Source organism: Natrix helvetica (genome assembly GCF_964273705.1).
Source record: "Natrix helvetica genome assembly, chromosome: 5".
In the NCBI taxonomy this organism is placed as follows: Eukaryota; Metazoa; Chordata; class Lepidosauria; order Squamata; family Natricidae; genus Natrix; species Natrix helvetica.
The window spans coordinates 128,122,139-128,140,217 of record NC_138551.1 but is presented as its reverse complement, the minus strand read 5'-3'; the positions used below and the strand labels follow the sequence as shown (position 1 = coordinate 128,140,217).

Sequence of the window (18,079 nt, the reverse complement as noted above, 5' to 3'; positions counted from 1 at the left end):
CCCCCGTTGTTCCCGAATTGTGAGCTCTTAGGAAAGTAAGAGCCAGGAAAGTAAATTGCCAAGGGCCAGGGCCAGAGATGCATGAGTATGCAGTGTGTGTGTGTGTGCTCTCACGTTGTGCAGGAAACTCTGCTGGGCTGGAAGTGAATGGTCTGGGCCTCCAGTGCTTTCTCGCTCAGTTGGAGGCTTCCTTCAGCCTTCAAACAGTTGCAGGGGGTTTATTTTTTATTTTTTGCTCCCAGGTTGGTGCAGGAGGCTTTGCAGGGCCAAAATGGAGTGCAGAAAGCACAGGGTCTCCCCCCCCCTCCATTTTGGCCCTGGAAAGCCTCTGCACCAACCTGGAAGCAAAAAACCCCAAACAAGCCCTGCAATTATCTGAAGGCTGAAGGAAGCCTCCAACTTATCTGGTTGATTATCTGGAACCGCGCCAGTCCGGCTTCAGGCCGGGCCATAGCACGGAGATGGCTTTGGTCGCGTTGGTAGATGATCTCTGGAGGGCCAGAAATGGGGGTTGTTCCTCCATCTTGGTCCTATTAGACCTCTCGGCGGCTTTTGATACCATCGGCCATGGTATCCTATTGCATCGACTGGAGGGGTTGGGGGTGAGGGGCACCGTTCTGCGGTGGTTCTCCTCCTACCTCTCTGGCTGAGCGCAATTTGTGTTAGCAGGGGGGCAGAGGTCGACCTTGAGGCCACTCACTTGTGGGGTGCCGCAGGGGTCGGTCCTCTCGCCTCTCCTGTTCAACACATATATGAAGCCGCTGGGCGAGATCATTCGTGGGTTCGGGGTAGATTACCATCTGTACGCAGATGACACCCAGCTGTACATTTCTATCCCGAACCACCCCAACGATGCCATCGAAGTGATGTCCCGGTGTCTGGGAGCCGTACGGATCTGGATGGGAAGTAACAGACTCAAGCTCAACCCATCCAAGACGGAGTGGCTGTGGCTACCGGCATCCTGGTTCAACCAGTTCAACCAGTTGATCAAATCACTGGCTATTGGGGTCGAACATCTGGCCCCCGTGGATTGGGTGCGCAAGTTGGGCATCCTCCTAGATACCCGGCTGTCAATGGACGACCATGTGACAGCCGTGGCAAGGGGGGCGTTCCACCAGGTCCGCCTGGTGCGCCAACTGCGTCCCCTATTGGACCAGGCTGCCCTCCGCACAGTCACCCATGCGCTTTTGACATCCCGGCTGGACTACTGTAACGCTCTCTACATGGGGCTCCCCTTGAGATGTACCCGAAGGCTGCAGCTTGTCCAGAATGCGGCCGCGCGGGCAGTTCTGGGAGCCACTAGGTAATCCCATGTAACACCTCTCCTGCGCGGGCTGCATTGGCTTCCTGTGGCCTTCGGGGTGCGTTTCAAGGTGCTGATTATCATCTTTAAAGCGCTCCATGGCACAGGACCTAGGTATTTGCGGGATCGCATCCTGCCCCATACATCCCTTCGGCCGATTCGCTCACACAGAGAGGGACTTCTCCGGGTGCCGTCCACTAGGCTATGCCAGCGGGCGACGCCCAGGGGAAGGGCCTTCTCTGTGATGGGCCCGACCCTCTGGAATGACCTTCCCCCTGATATCAGAACAACTACAGATCTCCGCTCCTTCCGCAAGAAGCTAAAAACTCACCTGTTCAATTTAGCCGGCCTGGCCTAATTCCAACTTCCCACCCCATGCCTGTATTTTTAAATTCGAGGGGTTGGTTTTAGGTCGTGTTTTAATTTTTAAGTAACTTGTACAGGGCTCTAGGTTTAATCTGGTTTTAAGAGTATTTATTATGTATTTGGTTTTTAATGTGGTTCCTGTACACCACCCCGAGTCCCCTCGGGGAGAGGTGGCGGTCTATAAATCAAATAAACTTAAACTTAACTTAAACTCAACTGACCCAGGAAGCCCTGGAGAGCCAGGCCATTCACGCTCACTTTCAGCCCACCAGAGTTTTCTGCCCCAGGGTAGAAATGAAAACCTGTCCTGTGGAGCCCACTGCCACTTGGGCGGAGGAGGAGGACAACACGAAGAAGAAGAGGAGGAGGAGAATGGCGAGGCTTTGCAGGAGCTGGCAGGGAGCAGGTCAGGTGGGGCTGGCTGGCTGGCTGGGGAGGGGGCAATCATGGTGCTTAGGTGGCAGCAACCTTCATGCCCTGACTGTGCTGGGGAGGAAATAAGAGGCCCTGCTTGAATGGGGATGAAAGTACACACACACACACCCTGCCTCCCTGCTCAGGTGTCGGCCACACCAGATTGGGTGCCCTGGCTGAAGTATGCTTTCTCTGCCGAACACAGTTGGATTGCCTCTCTCTGTCTGGCCCCATTTGCTGCTCCTTGAGACAAAGAAGCCTCATTAAGTAGCTAAGTGGAAAGTAGTTGTGGGGAGGGGAGAAGCAGGAGACCTGCAGGTAACCACTTTTGCCTCTCCCCCCCACCCACCCAGAATGAAAGTTTCTGGATCCCTGACTCTGCAAAAGAAGATGGGTGCCTGAATCTGCACAATATTATAGCACCCAGGAGCATCCATTCTCGGCACAAAAAGCATTTCCCAGCCAACTCTCTTCTCCCTTCTTCAAAGGCAATGAAGCCGAGAAACAAGAGAGGAGACAGAGATTTGGAAAGTAAGTGAGTCCTTGTTGCAGGAAGGGAGGGAAAAGCAGGAGGCATCTTAGTGGGTTGGGGAGGCCTTGAGGGTCTCTTCTATCACTAGGACCCCCATGGCCTTCCCCACCCTGAGATACAATACAATAGCAGAGTTGGAAGGGACATTGGAGATCTTCTAGTCCAACCCCCTGCTCAGGCAGGAAACCCTATACCGTTTCAGACAAATGGCTATCCAACATCTTCTTAAAGACTTCCAGTGTTGGGGCATTCACAACTTCTGGAGGCAAGCTGTTCCACTGATTAATTGTTCTCACTGTCAGGAAGTTTCTCCTCAGTTCTAAGTTGCTTCTCTCCTTGATTAGTTTCCACCCATTGCTTCTTGTTCTACCCTCGGGTGCATTGGAAAATAGTTTGATTCCCTCTTCTTTGTGGCAACCCCTGAGGTATGGGAACACTGCTATCATGTCTCCCCTCGTCCTTCTTTCTATTAAACTAGACATACCCAGTTCCTGCAACCGTTCTTCATATGTTTTAGTCTCCAGTCCCCTAATCATCTTTGTTGCTCTTCTCTGCACTCTTTCTAGAGTCTCCACATCTTTTTTACATCATGGCGACCAAAACTGAATGCATTATTCCAAGTGTGGCCTTACCAAGGCATTATAAAGTGGTATTAACACTTCACGTGATCTTGATTCTATCCCTCTGTTGATGCAGCCTAGAACAGTGTTGGCTTTTTTGGCAGCTGCTGCACACTGCTGGCTCATATTTAAATGGTTGTCCACTAGGACTCCAAGATCCCTTTCACAGTTATTAGTTATTATTCAGAGAAAAGACGTTAATCATGTATGAGTTGTTTTTCTAAACTAAAACCTCATTACTCAGATTAGATTGCCGTGTTGGGACTCCGAGATAAATAAGTGGGTATTGGGTTGCAGTTTGGGCATTCGGTCTCTAAAAGGTTTGCCATCACTGCATTAGAGCATACACAGAGTGTAACCTAATTCAGCTTTTGTTAAATTGCTGTTGAGAGAAGCTCAATTATAACCTAACGTGCCAACTACATAGATAAAACGTCTAGGCAAATTGCCAAGCTTAGCCTAGCAAAGTAACATCTTGTGAAAAGTAAAATGTGGATTCTGCCACAGTAGCCTTGCTTGTACCTTAAAATGTGTGTTCAGCATTCCCTAACAAAGCTATGAGTTATACTCCCAAAAATGGATTTCTTTTCCCTTCTGCAGTCTATGGTTTTCAGAGCGCTGACAAAAATCATGAAATTTGCGTGATATCAAATGATGTTTCTATAGCAATGACGTTCTGTGCAAGGTATAAGATGTTTGGAAAAGTTTTTGGCGTGCACCTGTTTTTCTCTCTCTGCCTACTCTTTTAAGGTGTGAGACAAAAAGGTCATCCAGTCTTTTGCTTTCTGCAGAAATAAAAGGTGATAATCCATAGCTTCGTCTTCAGAGTTTCACTGGACTTATCAGATTCTGAGCTGCATTCAAAAACCTTACACAATGAGGAATGCTGTGTTATATTTGGGGTCAAATCAAGTCCAAACCATTATATTTTAATAAATGCAATCTTGTTCTCATGGAGGCATTAGAATAATTTGTTAATTAGACATTGTTTAAAATATTAAAGACAGAATATTAGCAAGATTGTATTATAAAAGTGGAAAATAATAAATAAATTAAAAAACTATAAACAATGTAAGTCATATTACTGTATCTCACCACTAAAATTTATTGCAATTAGATTAACATGTGCAAATGCCAACTGAAGTATTCTATTCCAATAAATGGCCTACTATAATTTTGAGGATTGCTGCATATTTTAATGCTTCTAAAGCCCAGATTCTTTGTGGAGGAATCTTTTTAGCTTCTTCTCCAGTTGTACAAGAAACAGGGAGACCTCAGTTCCTCATACAATTTGTCAGTAGTAGAATCCAAGATTGGTCTTTAATTGAAATTTTGTCTGTTCTAACAGCCACAATTTTCAGAGTGTGTTAGTTTCCATAGATTAAATTTAATGCCAATACCCATATTTTCTGATTTTAGACAAAATCAGAAAATATGGGTAAATTTCCAAATCAGCTCTGAGGGGCAGCAGCTGGAGTCCTTTTGTCCACCCCAAGATACTCCTCAGAGGCTGTGGTTGGGTTGGTTCTTTCTGGCAGTGGCGTAGTGTGGGGGGTGCAGGGGGGCCCGGCCGCACCGGGCACAACATCTGGGGGGGGCGCTCGCACTCGCAGCTCTCTGCCCCTGCCTGGCTCACTCACTCTCTCTCACTGCAGTGCTGGCTGTGCGAATCCGATCCGAGCCGCCGGTGCCCGGGTCGCCGCCCACTGTGGAGGGGGGGTGCCAGGCGTGCGGTGCGGTGCGGAGAGAGAGCAAGGGACAATCTGGGGGAGGGACAGTGTTGATGTAAGCCAGTGGGTCTAGCAACCTTTAATTTATTTATTTATTTTGCTGAAAGAGTAAGGCAATAGGCATGAAGGTGAATAAACATTATGTTAAGAGTAAAGAAATGGTTATACAATGAAGGGGTGCTTAAAGTGCAGCAAGGCAAGAAAGTGATTTTCTTTTTTTTCTTTTTTTAGAATTTTAGCAGAATACTACACCTATATCATGCCATACAAAAAAGAATCTGGTGCACAAGGCAGGAAAAGCATTGGCTTTATTTTGTCATGAAAAACGTGATAGTCTAGTGTCAAAGGCAACTGAGAAAGCTCTGCAGGTATGCAAAACCTATTGCATACCTACAGAGAGAAGAGTTGGAAGACGCAACAAGATGGATGGTGAGAACAGTTGTGATGCTGGCTTGACCTTAATACAGGAAACAAGCAGAGAACAACTGGAAGCAATTGATCAGCTTCAGGCAGAAATTAAAAAACGTACTACGCAGATGAATACGCTTCACCAGCGATTTGCTTTTTTGCAAATCCAAACATTGTTGGATCCTGGAAAAGATGATTTTATTAAGAAACAAATTCAGCACATGTGTGCTCAGTACACAGAATTGAATGCTGCATCTATGCTCACTGAAATAACTCGACTTCGGCACCACATTATCTTGTATAAGGAGGTCAATCCTGATGAGCAGGTTGCAAACTGGTCAGCTTTAGATTTGCTTCGCTGGGTGTATAAGTGGAAGCTGCAAGAAAGTTTAACTAACTTTGTTGTCACATTAAGAATCTTTCTTACTATCACTGTTTCTACAGCAAGTTGTGAAAGAAGTTTCTCAAAACTTAAACTAATTAAAACATATCAGAGATCTACAATGAGCCAAGAAAGACTGAGTAATCTAGCAATACTGTCCATTGAGAGAGACTTTAATGTAGATTTCAATTCCGTTGTTGAAAAATTTGCGCTAATTAAAAGCAGGCGAATTTAAATTAATCTGTATATACAGATTGATATCTTGCACTTCTTGTTAGATATTTACATAAACCGCTGTAGTCTCCACTCAGGTCCGCCACTAGGGCGGGAACAAGGGGATGTTCTGATTGGACGGGAGGTCTGCCAGCTCCCCATAAAAGGGGAGCTGCATGACCCCGTATTCAGCTGGATCACTACTACCTGACTAATAAAGAGCTGTTATGCCACTATCGTCTGGAGTCTGTCCTCTCGTTGCCCGAATCTAACTCTGGCGACGAGGGTGGGATCGAGAGGCAGATAGGATGAAGATCTACTAGCAAGAATCCACGGATTCGATCCAGCCCTGGATTTCGGCGGAAATTCCGGCAGCCATCTCAGCGCTGCAAATTCAAATGCAAGACAAGATGGCAATGCACACTCCACCAACCCCGTACAACCCAGTAGCCGAACATTGGGAATCCTACATGCTGAGATTCGAGTGCTTCCTCGAGGCAAACAATCTCATGGGAGTACCGGACTCCCGGAAAAAGAATATGTTCCTGAGCTACTGCGGTCGAGAGGTCTTCGAAATGGCCAGGGATCTATCGGAGCCAACCCCCATCCAGGCGGTAACATGGACGGCGCTACAACAAACGCTGCAGACGCATTTCACGCCAAAACCTTCCCGCCACGTTCGCCGCCACGAATTCAACATGAGGAATCAGAAGGTGGACGAATCCATCAACCAGTACGTTGCAGCGCTCCAAAAAGCAGCTACGCACTGCGAATTCAGGGATCTGGATGAACACATCCTTGCACGCCTCATATGCGGACTTGGATTGCAGAAACGGTTGTTGGCCAAACCCAACTTAAACCTGCAAATCGCACTGGATGAGGCGAGAGCTTCGGAATCAGCAGACAGATCTACAGAAACGCTGCAACGCGGGTACAACGCACCCCAATCCGGAACCAGGCAGACCCGGGTGCATCACGAGGCCACCGACCAGGAGACCGAGGACAGCGAGTGCGAAGACAGCCATCGCATGCGCACCAGCCACTCAAACCCGGCGTGAAAATTCAAATCCCTCTTGCCGCCCTGTGCAAGCTGCGGAGGGAGCCATCCCCGGTCTACCTGCCATTTTAGAGGCGTCGTTTGCCAGCGTTGCGACAAGATCGGACACATTGCAAGGGTGTGTCGGAGCGAAGTCCCTGCTACAACATGGCAACCGCCATCGTATCGCTGACAGAAGCCCACCCCAGGGGCTTGGCGAAGAAACAAAGGGCGCCCAGAGAGAGAATCAAGGGAGTCAGCAGAGAGAGAGTATGCCCAGAGAGCAGAGAGAGAGTATTCCCAGAGAGAACCACTAAGAACCTATCTCACAACAATAGGACAGGTCCGCACAAAGCGACCTAAAAAGCTGAAACTCACTGTCCTCCTGGAGGACTCCCCTTGCGAGCTGGAAGTCGACACGGGTTAATCACTGACGATCATCTCGTGGTCAGCAATGAAAAAGGCGATTCCAAGCCTAAAGAAGCGCCAACTACGAACACCAGACATCCTGCTTCGAGACTACCAGGGGAACAGGGTCCCCATCGTGGGTCAAGGCACATTCAGAGTCCAGTTCAAAGTCATCACAGCCCAGCTGCCCGTGACCGTAGCCAGCGCGCCACTGCAAAGCCTCCTGGGACTGGATTGGTTCGAAGCCCTGGGGCTGGAAGTTACCGGAATCAACGCCATGGGCAACAGCAGCACTGAAGGAATTTTTAAGGAGTTCGAGGATGTGTTCAGCCCCGGCCTGGGTAAGTATGTGGGCAAACCAATCTCATTTAATTTGGATCCAAATGTGGCGCCTATCAGGCTCAAACCTAGGAGAGTGCCTTTTGCACTCCGTCCAAAAATAGATAAGGAAATCGATAAGCTGGTAGAGCAAGGAATCCTCGAACCAGTGGATCACGCTCGCTGGGAAACCCCAATCGTGACCCCCGTTAAGCCAGACGGGTCAGTCCGCATCTGCGCGGACTATAAATGTACAATTAATGTTGCCCTACAACAAAGTGCATATCCTGTGCCCGTAGTACAGCACCTATTGCACTCATTGGGGCCAGGAATTTTTTTTTTGCAAAACTAGACATGGCACAGGCTTATCAGCAGCTGCCAGTGGATAGCGCCACGGCGGAGGCCCAAAGTATAGTGACGCACAGGGGTGCCTTTAAATGCAACCGTTTACAATTCGGCGTAAGCATCGCTCCGGGATTGTTCCAAAGCATCATGGAACGGCTTTTGCAGGGCATACCAGGCGTCGTCCCGTATTTCGACGACATCTTGGTATCAGCTGCAAATGAGGAGCAATTATTAAAGCGTGTTAGGACTGTTTTGGCCAGAATTCGAGAAAAGGGTCTCCGCCTGAAAAAGGAAAAATGCCAAATTAACGTGCTCGGCGTAGAATTCCTGGGTTACAGGATCGATGGACTGGGAATACACCCAACATCGAGAAAAATTAAAGCAATTCAGGATGCCCCCACACCACGAAATCAGACCGAGTTGCAGGCCTTCCTCGGACTTCTTAACTTCTGCAGCGTCTTTCTCAGACAGAAAGCTACCGTCGCTGAGCCGTTGCACCGACTTCTAGCAAAGAATGCAAAATGGACCTGGGGACGTTCCGAGATGGCCGCTTTCGCCGCAGTCAAGCGCCTGCTGACGGCCGACTCTCTGCTAATCCAGTACAGCCAAACTGTACCGCTGGTATTGACCTGCGATGCCTCACCTTTCAGCGTCGGCGCAGTACTCAGCCACAGAATGCCAAACGGAAACGAAGCCCCCATCGCCTTCTACTCAAGAACATTGGCTTTGGCAGAACGCAACTACAGCCAACTGGACAGGGAAGCGTTAGCCGCTGTGGCTGGAGTCAAGCGATTCCACGAATATCTCTACGGCCGCGATTTTGAACTTATAACGGACCACAAACCATTGCTGGGTCTACTGGCAGGAAACCCTCCCACACCGGTCTCCCTCTCCCCGCGCATGACCAGGTGGACTGTTTTCCTGGCTGCGTATTCCTACAAACTGGTACACCGACCGGGTTCTACATTGGGGCATGCAGACGCGCTCAGCCGCTGCCCGTTACCGGAACTGTTGGCCGACCCCACTCCAGAAATACCGGTCCTTTTGATTGACTGTTTGGACACAGGGCCAGTATCTTCTATGGACGTTGCTAGGTTTTCTGCTAAGGACAACGTAATCAGACAAGTACAAACTTGGGTATGGAGGGGGTGGCCCAAAGGGAGTGTGGGACCCGAATTCAAACTGTTTTGGTCTAAGCGTGATGAACTATCGGTTTTGAAAGGGAGAAATGTATTAGAAGCTTTGCATGTAGGGCATCCTGGGATCGTAAGGATGAAAGCATTGGCTAGGAGCTACGTGTGGTGGCCTAACATGGACAAGGAGATAGAGGAATGGGTAGCCACTTGCAATCTGTGCCAGGAGTCCAGGCCAGCCCCCCCTGAAGCGCCCGCTACAGAGTGGGACAAACCGCAAGCACCCTGGTCGCGAATACACATAGATTTCGCAGGACCAGTTCAAGGACAAACGTTTTTAATAGTTGTGGACGCATACTCCAAATGGTTAGAAGTAGTCCTGATGACCTCAACCATGGCAGAGGCGGTCATCAAGGTTCTACGGCGACTTTTCACCACGCATGGCCTGCCCGACCTCCTGGTATCCGACAATGGGCCCCAGTTCACAGCCATGAAATTCGAATCCTATTTAGCGAGTCAAGGAATTCGGCATGCCCTCGTCGCGCCATTCCATCCAGCATCGAATGGTCAGGCGGAAAGAATGGTGCGCTCTGCAAAAGAGGCCCTCGCTAGGATGGGCCCGGGTGAGTGGCAAACACAAATCGATCACTACCTGTTAATCCAACACATTACCCCTAGCGCCACGACGGGGAGGAGTCCCGCTGAACTCATGGGTCGCCGGCTAAGGTCTCACCTAGACCGACTACACCCAAACTACTCTGCCACATCGCCCCCAGACTCCACAAGCAAAATTCGGAACTTTAGCATAGGGGATTCCGTATACGCCCACAACTATGCAGGGGGGACACTGTGGATTCCAGCAAAGGTAATAGGCATCACCGGACCTCGTTCCTACTTGTTAGAATTGCAAGACAGTAGGAACTGGAAAAGACACATCGAACAACTCCGAGGCCGCCTGACACACTCCGACCTACGATCATCGAACGAGGAATTCATACCATCGGGAGGATTGCTGACACAACAACCCGACAGGCACATCGCAAATGACTACGGCACAGCAGAGCCAGGTGTGGAACCTGAGACCGACGAAAGAATGGAGCAGTCCCCGAGCGAAGGGAATCTGCAATCCCCAGCCAGGACAGTGGAACAAAAAGGACACTCCGATCCTGCGCCCGTTCCGGCACAACCAGAACTACGCAGGTCCATCCAAACGAGGCAGAAACCCGCATACTTACAGGACTTTGTCACTAACCTGAACACTCCATCTAAGAGGGGAGGAGTGTTAGATATTTACATAAACCACTGTAGTCTCCACTCAGGTCCACCACTAGGGCGGGAACAAGGGGATGTTCTGATTGGACGGGAGGTCTGCCAGCTCCCCATAAAAGGGGAGCTGCACGACCCCATATTCAGCTGGATCACTACTACCTGACTAATAAAGAGCTGTTATGTCACTATCGTCTGGAGTCTGTCCTCTTGTTGCCCGAATCTAACACTTCTATTAAAGAATTACAATTAGAGGTACAGGATTGAGGAAGTTGGCTCCATCTAGCCCAGCCTTGGATTATCTCCAGGGTATGGTTCCATTTTGATGTTTAGTTTTTGTTCTTGATATTTTTTGTCGTTTACGATGGTTGTGAGACGACATATAATAGCATGGCCCATGCTAGGTTACTACATTTGTAGATTTGTATTCATAGACCTGCTGAAAATGTGGAGAATGTGTAATGCATGTTCGCACTCAATAAAGTGTTTGAAAATAAACTTGTATTTAGATGCAAGAAGAGAGGTCGACCCTACGCCCCCTTACTTGTGGGGTGCCACAGGGGTCGGTCCTCTCGCCACTCCTGTTCAACACATATATGAAGCCGCTGGGTGAGATCATCCGTGGCTTCGGGGTGGGATACCATCTGTACGCTGATGATACTCAGCTGTACTTTTCCACCCCGAACCACCCCAACGAGGCCATCGAAGTGATGTCCCGGTGTGTGGAAGCCGTACGGATCTGGATGGATGACAACCGACTCAAACTCAACCCTTCCAAGACGGAGTGGCTGTGGGTACCAGCCCCCCGGTTCAGCCAATTAATTCCATCATTGGCCATTGGGGGCATTCATCTTGCCCCCGTGGAGCGGGCGCGCAATTTGGGCGTCCTCCTGGATGCCCGGCTGTCCATGGATGACCATGTGACAGCCGTGGCAAGGGGGGCGTTCCACCAGGTTCGCCTGGTGCGCCAATTGCGCCCCCTACTGGACCGGGATGCCTTACGCACAGTCACTCATGCGCTGGTGACGTCTCGCTTGGACTACTGTAACGCTCTCTACATGGGGCTTCCCTTGAAATGCACCCGGAGGCTACAGTTGGTCCAGAACGCAGCCGCGCGGGTAATTATGGGGAGTACTAGGTACTCCCATGTGACACCGTTCCTGCGCGAGCTGCACTGGCTTCCTGTGGTCTATCGGGTGCGTTTCAAGGTTTTGATAACTATCTTTAAAGCGCTCCATGGCTTAGGACCTAGTTACTTGCGGGATCGTATTCTGCCCCATACATCCCTGCGACCAATTCGCTCGCACAGAGAGGGGCTCCTCCAGGTGCCGTCCGCTAGACAATGTCGTGGGGCGGCGCCTAGGAGTAGAGCCTTCTCTGTGGCGGGCCCAGCCCTGTGGAATGACCTCCCTCCGGATATTAGGAATACCTCTGACCTCCGCTCCTTCCGTATTAAGCTTAAGACCCACCTATTCCAAGCAGCTGGCCTGGCTCAACTTTGATCTAACCATATCGCTCCTGACGGGTTTTTAACTGGGTATTTTAATTATATTTAATTTTTAGGGGTTTTAAATACTGTATTTTAATTGTTTTTTATCAGCTGACCTCCTCCTTGTGTATGTTTTAGTGTATGTCTTTGTTATATGTTTGTTTTGTTCACATATTTATTTCGTATGTTTCATTGTACGCCGCCCCGAGTCCTTCGGGAGAGGGTGCGGCTAAGAAATAAATATATTATTATTATTATTATTTTACTTTAATTACATCAGTATTTTCATAACAAACAATACATGTGCTTAGGGGGTAAGGGTTTCTTTAACTAATCTAGTGGAAGAAACTCGAGTGCTAAAATCCACGGGTTAGGGGGCGTAAATTACTTGCCTTGCCCTGGGTGCTGACAACCCACGCTACGCCATTGCTTTCTGGTGGTTTCTCTCTGAAGCCCCAAACATCAGATAGATGTAAGAACAGGGGGGAAACCTTGGCCTCAGATACTTCAATAATTGGGGCTGAGGAAGCTGGAGAGCTATGAGGTTTTCATTTAAGCACCACTTTCACTCATGTCTTTGATCTAACTGAGCTCCTTTGATGATGAGGGAGACAAGATTCAGTCTCAGAAAAAACAACCCCAGTTAAGGAAAGGTTTTATTTGCTCTATTGGCTGACCATCTATGGCTAGGATGTCATTTCCCAAAGACCATAACTTTTGAACTTGATTTATTAATTATTAGATAATTATTATGAGAAAAGAACCCAAGTCTTCCTCACAGGGTATGTAATCCAATGTGTAAGTATGATAATATCACAGTGTAAATCAGCAGGTTCCAATAGGTATTTAGCATGCTAAACATATGTACCCATAACAGAACTTATAACAAAATAAAAGGGTTGGAAAGGACCTTTGAGGTCTTCTAGTCCAACCCTCTGCTCAAGAAAGAGACCCTATACCAGGGGTCCTCAAACTACGGCCCACAGGCCAGATATAGCCCACTGAAGCCATTAATCAAGCCCACGGGGGACCACGAGGCTGCCCCGCCAGAATCAACCCACCCAACCTCCAGTCCCCACCCACCAGTTGAGCGCAGGCCTTACCTTCGCAAGCCCCAAGGACTGAAGCTGCAAAGTAAGACCAAAGTTTTTGGCTGGCACAGTACTTCTGGGGACTGGGGAAGCCAAAAACGGGATGTACAGAGGCCCCAGGAGGGGAAAATGGTGCTTCTGCCTCAGCTTCTTAGCTCGGGCTAAGTGGAACGCAGAGCCATGTCACCTGCCACGCGCAGCCTTGCCCGTTGCTCTTCTGGGTTTCTGGTGTGCATGTGTATGCAACAATCAGCTGGCCTCTGTGTGTACAGTAGTGCCAGGAACTGAAAGAGCTGGTCTTCCGGTTTCCACCAGCCAGCTGATCGTCATGTGGGTGCGTGCCAGAAACCGGAAGAGGAGCTGCCTGGTGTGCATGTGCGCACCAGCATGCACATTGGGCAATTCTTCTTCCAAACTCTGTGGGCATTTCATTCTCAGCTTCCCAGAGACTTGATGGGACAAAATGGCACCCTCTGCTTCAGCTTCTTAGCTCGGACTAAGTGGAACGCAAAGCCATGTCACCTGGCACGTGCGGCCTTGCACGTTGCTCTTCTGGGTTTCTTGTGCACATGAGCATGTAACGATCATCTGGCCTTTGTGCGCACAGTAGTGCCAGGAACTGGAAGAGCTGGCTTCCAGTTTCCGTGAGCACATGCACACCAGCCAGCTGATTGTCATGTGGGCACATGCCAGAAACCAGAAGAGGAGCTGCCTGGTGCACAAGTACGCACTGGCATGTACACTGGGCAATTCCTCTTCCAGATTGCGTCCCTGACAAGAGCACTTGGTGCTGAAAAGTTTCTCCATCCATGCACTACTCCAAGGGTGGTTTTTCCATGACATTATAAAGCGGTACCAATACTTCACATGATTTGGATTCTCTCCTTCTGTTGATGCAGCCTAGGATTCCAATGGCTTTTTTTGGCTGCTACCACACATTGTTGGCTCAGATTTGAGAGATTGTCCACTAAGATTCCAAGATCCCTTTCACAGTTCCTGCTATTGAGCCAGGTTTCACCTAATCTGTACCTGTACATTTGGTTTTTCTAGCCTCAGTGTAAGACTTTACTTTTCTCTACACTGAATTTCATTTTGTTAGATAGGCCCAGGGTTCAAGTCTATCTAGATCCATCTGGATCTTGAGCCCATCTTCTGGGATGTTGGCTATTCCTGCCAGTTTAGTGTCATCTGTAAATGTTATGACTTCCCCATCTATCCCTCATCCAAACCCTTCATGAAGATGTTGAAGAGTACCGGGCCCAAAATGGAACATTGGGATTCCCCACTGCTTGTTTCCCTCCATGTAGATGTAGTTCAGTTGAGGACCACAGGCTGAGTCCATCTGGCGCTGATGCTGTCTATCCCACATATTTTTAGCTTACCAAGAAGTAGATGGTGGTTTACTTTGTCAAAGCCTTTTTAAATCCAAGTATACTACATGCACTGCATTTCTCTTGTCCGCTAATTTAATAATTTTTGTCAAGAAATGAAATAACATTTATTTATGATCTGTTTTTGGATCCTTCATAAGTTCTGGTAAGTCATTCCTATCTATACTGAATAACAAGGGTTCAAATATGCATCTTTCCCCTCCCCCTTGGTAAGCGTAGATCCTTCTTCTCATGGCTCCATTGAGCCCAAACCTCTCTCTCAAAGAAGGGCTTGGATCAGGGCAACAGTCTGAGCTCCATTTTGAGGGCAATCCATTGTCTCCTTATTTCTCTGTTTATTGAGTCAAATGCTGCACTAACATCTAGAAAGCATGCAAACCTTGTTTTTCCTCACTAACATAGATTAGATATTTCAAGACAAATTTGTTGCTAATATTAGATAATAATCTATGCATTATTTCTTATAAAATCTATATAGCATTTGTTAGAGTTTTGGCAGTGTGACTAGTAGTATGTGATAAACCCAGGAACAATAACACAGCACACAGGGCCTTAAGACAATTAACAGTGGTTTATCTACAAACTATATACAGACATATACAAGCAGGAGATAAATTCCCTTTCCATTCACTACAGACACAAGGAGAGAACTGAATACAGGCTGAGAGAGAGAAACACCCTCTAATGACCACGTATATATAGACTCCTCTTAAAACAGTAAATGACTTGTGTGGACCCCACCAGAGTCTTAAAGAGGAGATACCACAGCTGCAATGAATCAGCCTCATTGCATCAGCCACATTGCATTAGCTTACTGATTACAGCTTACAACTTTACATCAGCTGGTAGCTATTAAATCCTCCGTAACTTGACACATTTAACTCTACCTAAAACCTTCTGGTTCTTCTGCAAGGAATGCATTTTTCTCAAGTTTAACTAAGAGGATCATGGCAGAAATTATAGCCACAATATCTGCTATTCCATTTGGCCTATAATTGCTAGAGTCCTTTTTATTCCACATTTTAGATTGATAAAATGCTACTATTGCCAACTTCAATGTGACTGGATAGGAAAGGCATTATTTATATGTGGAAATGAAGGTGCCAATAGAGGCTCCAACAATCAGGGATATATTTTGATCATTTAAATAGTTGGTAGAATGTCTTAACCAGGGAATGTATTACTTGCACTTCAGGCCTTTTATGATTAATCTCAACATGAACATAAAGGGATAAAATATTCACATTTTTGCTAATATGGAGAAATGCAGCTCTTGAATTCCATGCAGAAGACATGATTGCATCTATTGCTCACCCACCACCCCTCACCACGCCCTTTACAAGATGGAGAAAAACACACACAAACCTGTGGGACTTTGTAGGTGCCTCCTAATGTTGACAGCTGGATGGAGATCTCCCTGTGAGCTCCATCAAGAAGAGCCAGAAGGTTCTCCTTCCTTCCACAGCCGTAGTTGGGGACATTGGCTTCTCCAGTGGAGAGAATGTCCAGCAAGGCATCTGAAGTACGGAAAGTGCTCCAATAGTTGACATGGATGTTGTAGCCCAGTGTGAGATTGTGCAGGAGCTGGGAATTCTTGTTAGCCATTTGAATGGTGAAAATATACTGTAGGCCGTTTAAAAAATTACCAGCACCCCTATTGTAAAAAAAAAGTTATTACAATCAACAGCAACAACAAATACTTTAAAAGAATATATATAATCCTCCAGAAGCCTACTGAGCTGTAAGCCAACATTGATCCAAAACCAATGATCAGTTATACAAATATGGAATTTGGCTGAGGTTGGCAACTACAACTGGTTCAACCACTACTTTAAATAAAAATTATTATTCAAGTGATAAATTAAAGATTGAAGTGAGAGAGGAAAATAATCTGCAGCCCTTTCAGCTTTTTTTCAGACCCCTTTTTGAATCTCTTTCACAAAATCAGACAAAAGAGAGAAGCCATGGAAATCAAAATCATTCAGGAAATTAGACATATCCCCCAATATAGGAATAAATGAAAAATTAAAAAAAAAGAAAAGAAGGGGAGTGTTAGAATGAATGGAGTGCAATTCCATCACCCTGAATAACTTACAAATCACGGAAAACAAACTGAAGAGAAGGAGCCACATTGAAAAGCAACTTTATATTCACTCTTTCCACTCCACTGATGACTATACCGATGAGATGGTCTCCTGGGCTGTAAAAGCTCTGTGGTCGTTTTCCATCCTGGTGCTCCAAACTCTGTGGGCATTTCATTCTCAGCTTCCCAGAGACTTGATGGGACAAAAGCAGCATCAGAAGCAGAAGCAGGAGGTCCATAATTCATGGGGCAAATCAATCAATCCCTTTCCTGTTTCCAAAAGAAGAATTAGAAGAATTCAAAGGACTCTCACAAGGTGGAATATGATCCAGTTGCTTTCCTGATTGAAACACAGAGAAGCACTCAGCTTCACCTGGAAAAGAGAGAGACGGACATTCAAGAGCACAGACCCTGCCTGTCCCTAAACTCCATATTTCTCTGCCCAAAGTCTCCCCTGGAGGATTCGGCCAAAGAGCAGAGCTGAAACTTTTATCATAATTCTCCCTCTCAGGAGGGATCCCTGGATAATTCAACTCATTCTTGGACTCAAAGGCTGTTTGGCAATTTTCTGGAGGGAAATGGAAAGGAAATAATCACCATGTGATTCGTAATAACAGGGGCAGAGATTGAATTAAATCGATCATCTAGAATTGGGAGGTTTGGGGTCTCCAGGCTTGAAACTGGCCCCAGAGGGAATACAGGGCACCTGTGACTGAAGATAAAAAGAAATGTGACATTTGTTGGCATTGTGATTAAAGAGAAAAATCCCAGAGGCCAGTTAATACCAGAGTATGTCACAGATCTGAAGTAGCTGCCTGCTGAGTTGGAAGAATTTTTTTGTACTTTATTTTGAAAGCTAATGCTCAAGGGCATGGCACAAAGGGCCCAGGATGGCCAGGAAGGAGGAGGGGATCTGGGGCATTCCTGGGAAGACACTAACCTGGTTTATGGGTCCCAGGGTTGAATGTTGGGGGGATGCAGCCCCTGGGGTTTCTCCAGCCTCGCTTGGGCTCCCTGTCTCTCCAGGAGAGGCTCTTGTGGGGGAGAAGCCATGCAGGGCTGGGTCTTCCAAGGGGGATCAGGATTTGTCCTGGAGAAAAAGGCCTCACCCAGGAGTTGACCCTCCATGACTCTGAGGAAGATGGGGGTCCCCTGTGACCCCTTCAGATCCCCCAGGCCCCCCAGCTGAAGAGACCCTCTTCATTGTAGCCTTTCCTGGGGAGGGGGCTTAAGCCCCCCTCCCTCTGTAATTCTGGGAGGTTTTGCTTCTTTCTCATCCCCTCCAAAGCTCTGAATTTTGCCCTGTATTTGACACACAAACACACACACACACCTTTTAGGAAATCCTGCTCAGATGAAGCCCAGAATCAGAAGGAGAGAAGAGAGAGAGAAAATGAAGGAACATTTAAAAGATATATTTAAAAAATGAAAGAAAAATTAAAGTCTTTGAGAGAACAAGAAGAGAAAGCATAAACTAAAAACAGATTAAAAGATCAAACTCTGTAGCAAAAAGAATTCAGCTTTATAAAGACTGACTCTTGAGATACATAT

General features: G+C 47.4%; 1 protein-coding gene across 1 annotated transcript in view; it reads right to left on the bottom strand.

Moving 5' to 3' along the window:
- Window positions 1-16,767, bottom strand: part of LOC309392709 (vomeronasal type-2 receptor 26-like) — a gene marked incomplete at both ends in the record, with an annotated part of 60,235 nt that extends 43,468 nt beyond the window's left edge. Inside the window, 2 exons of the mRNA XM_081954137.1 lie at window positions 15,811-16,099; window positions 16,541-16,767. Of these exons, the coding sequence (XP_081810263.1) occupies window positions 15,811-16,099; window positions 16,541-16,767 (516 nt within the window). The remainder of the gene's footprint in view (window positions 1-15,810; window positions 16,100-16,540) is intronic.
- Window positions 16,768-18,079: the final 1,312 nt, after the last annotated feature.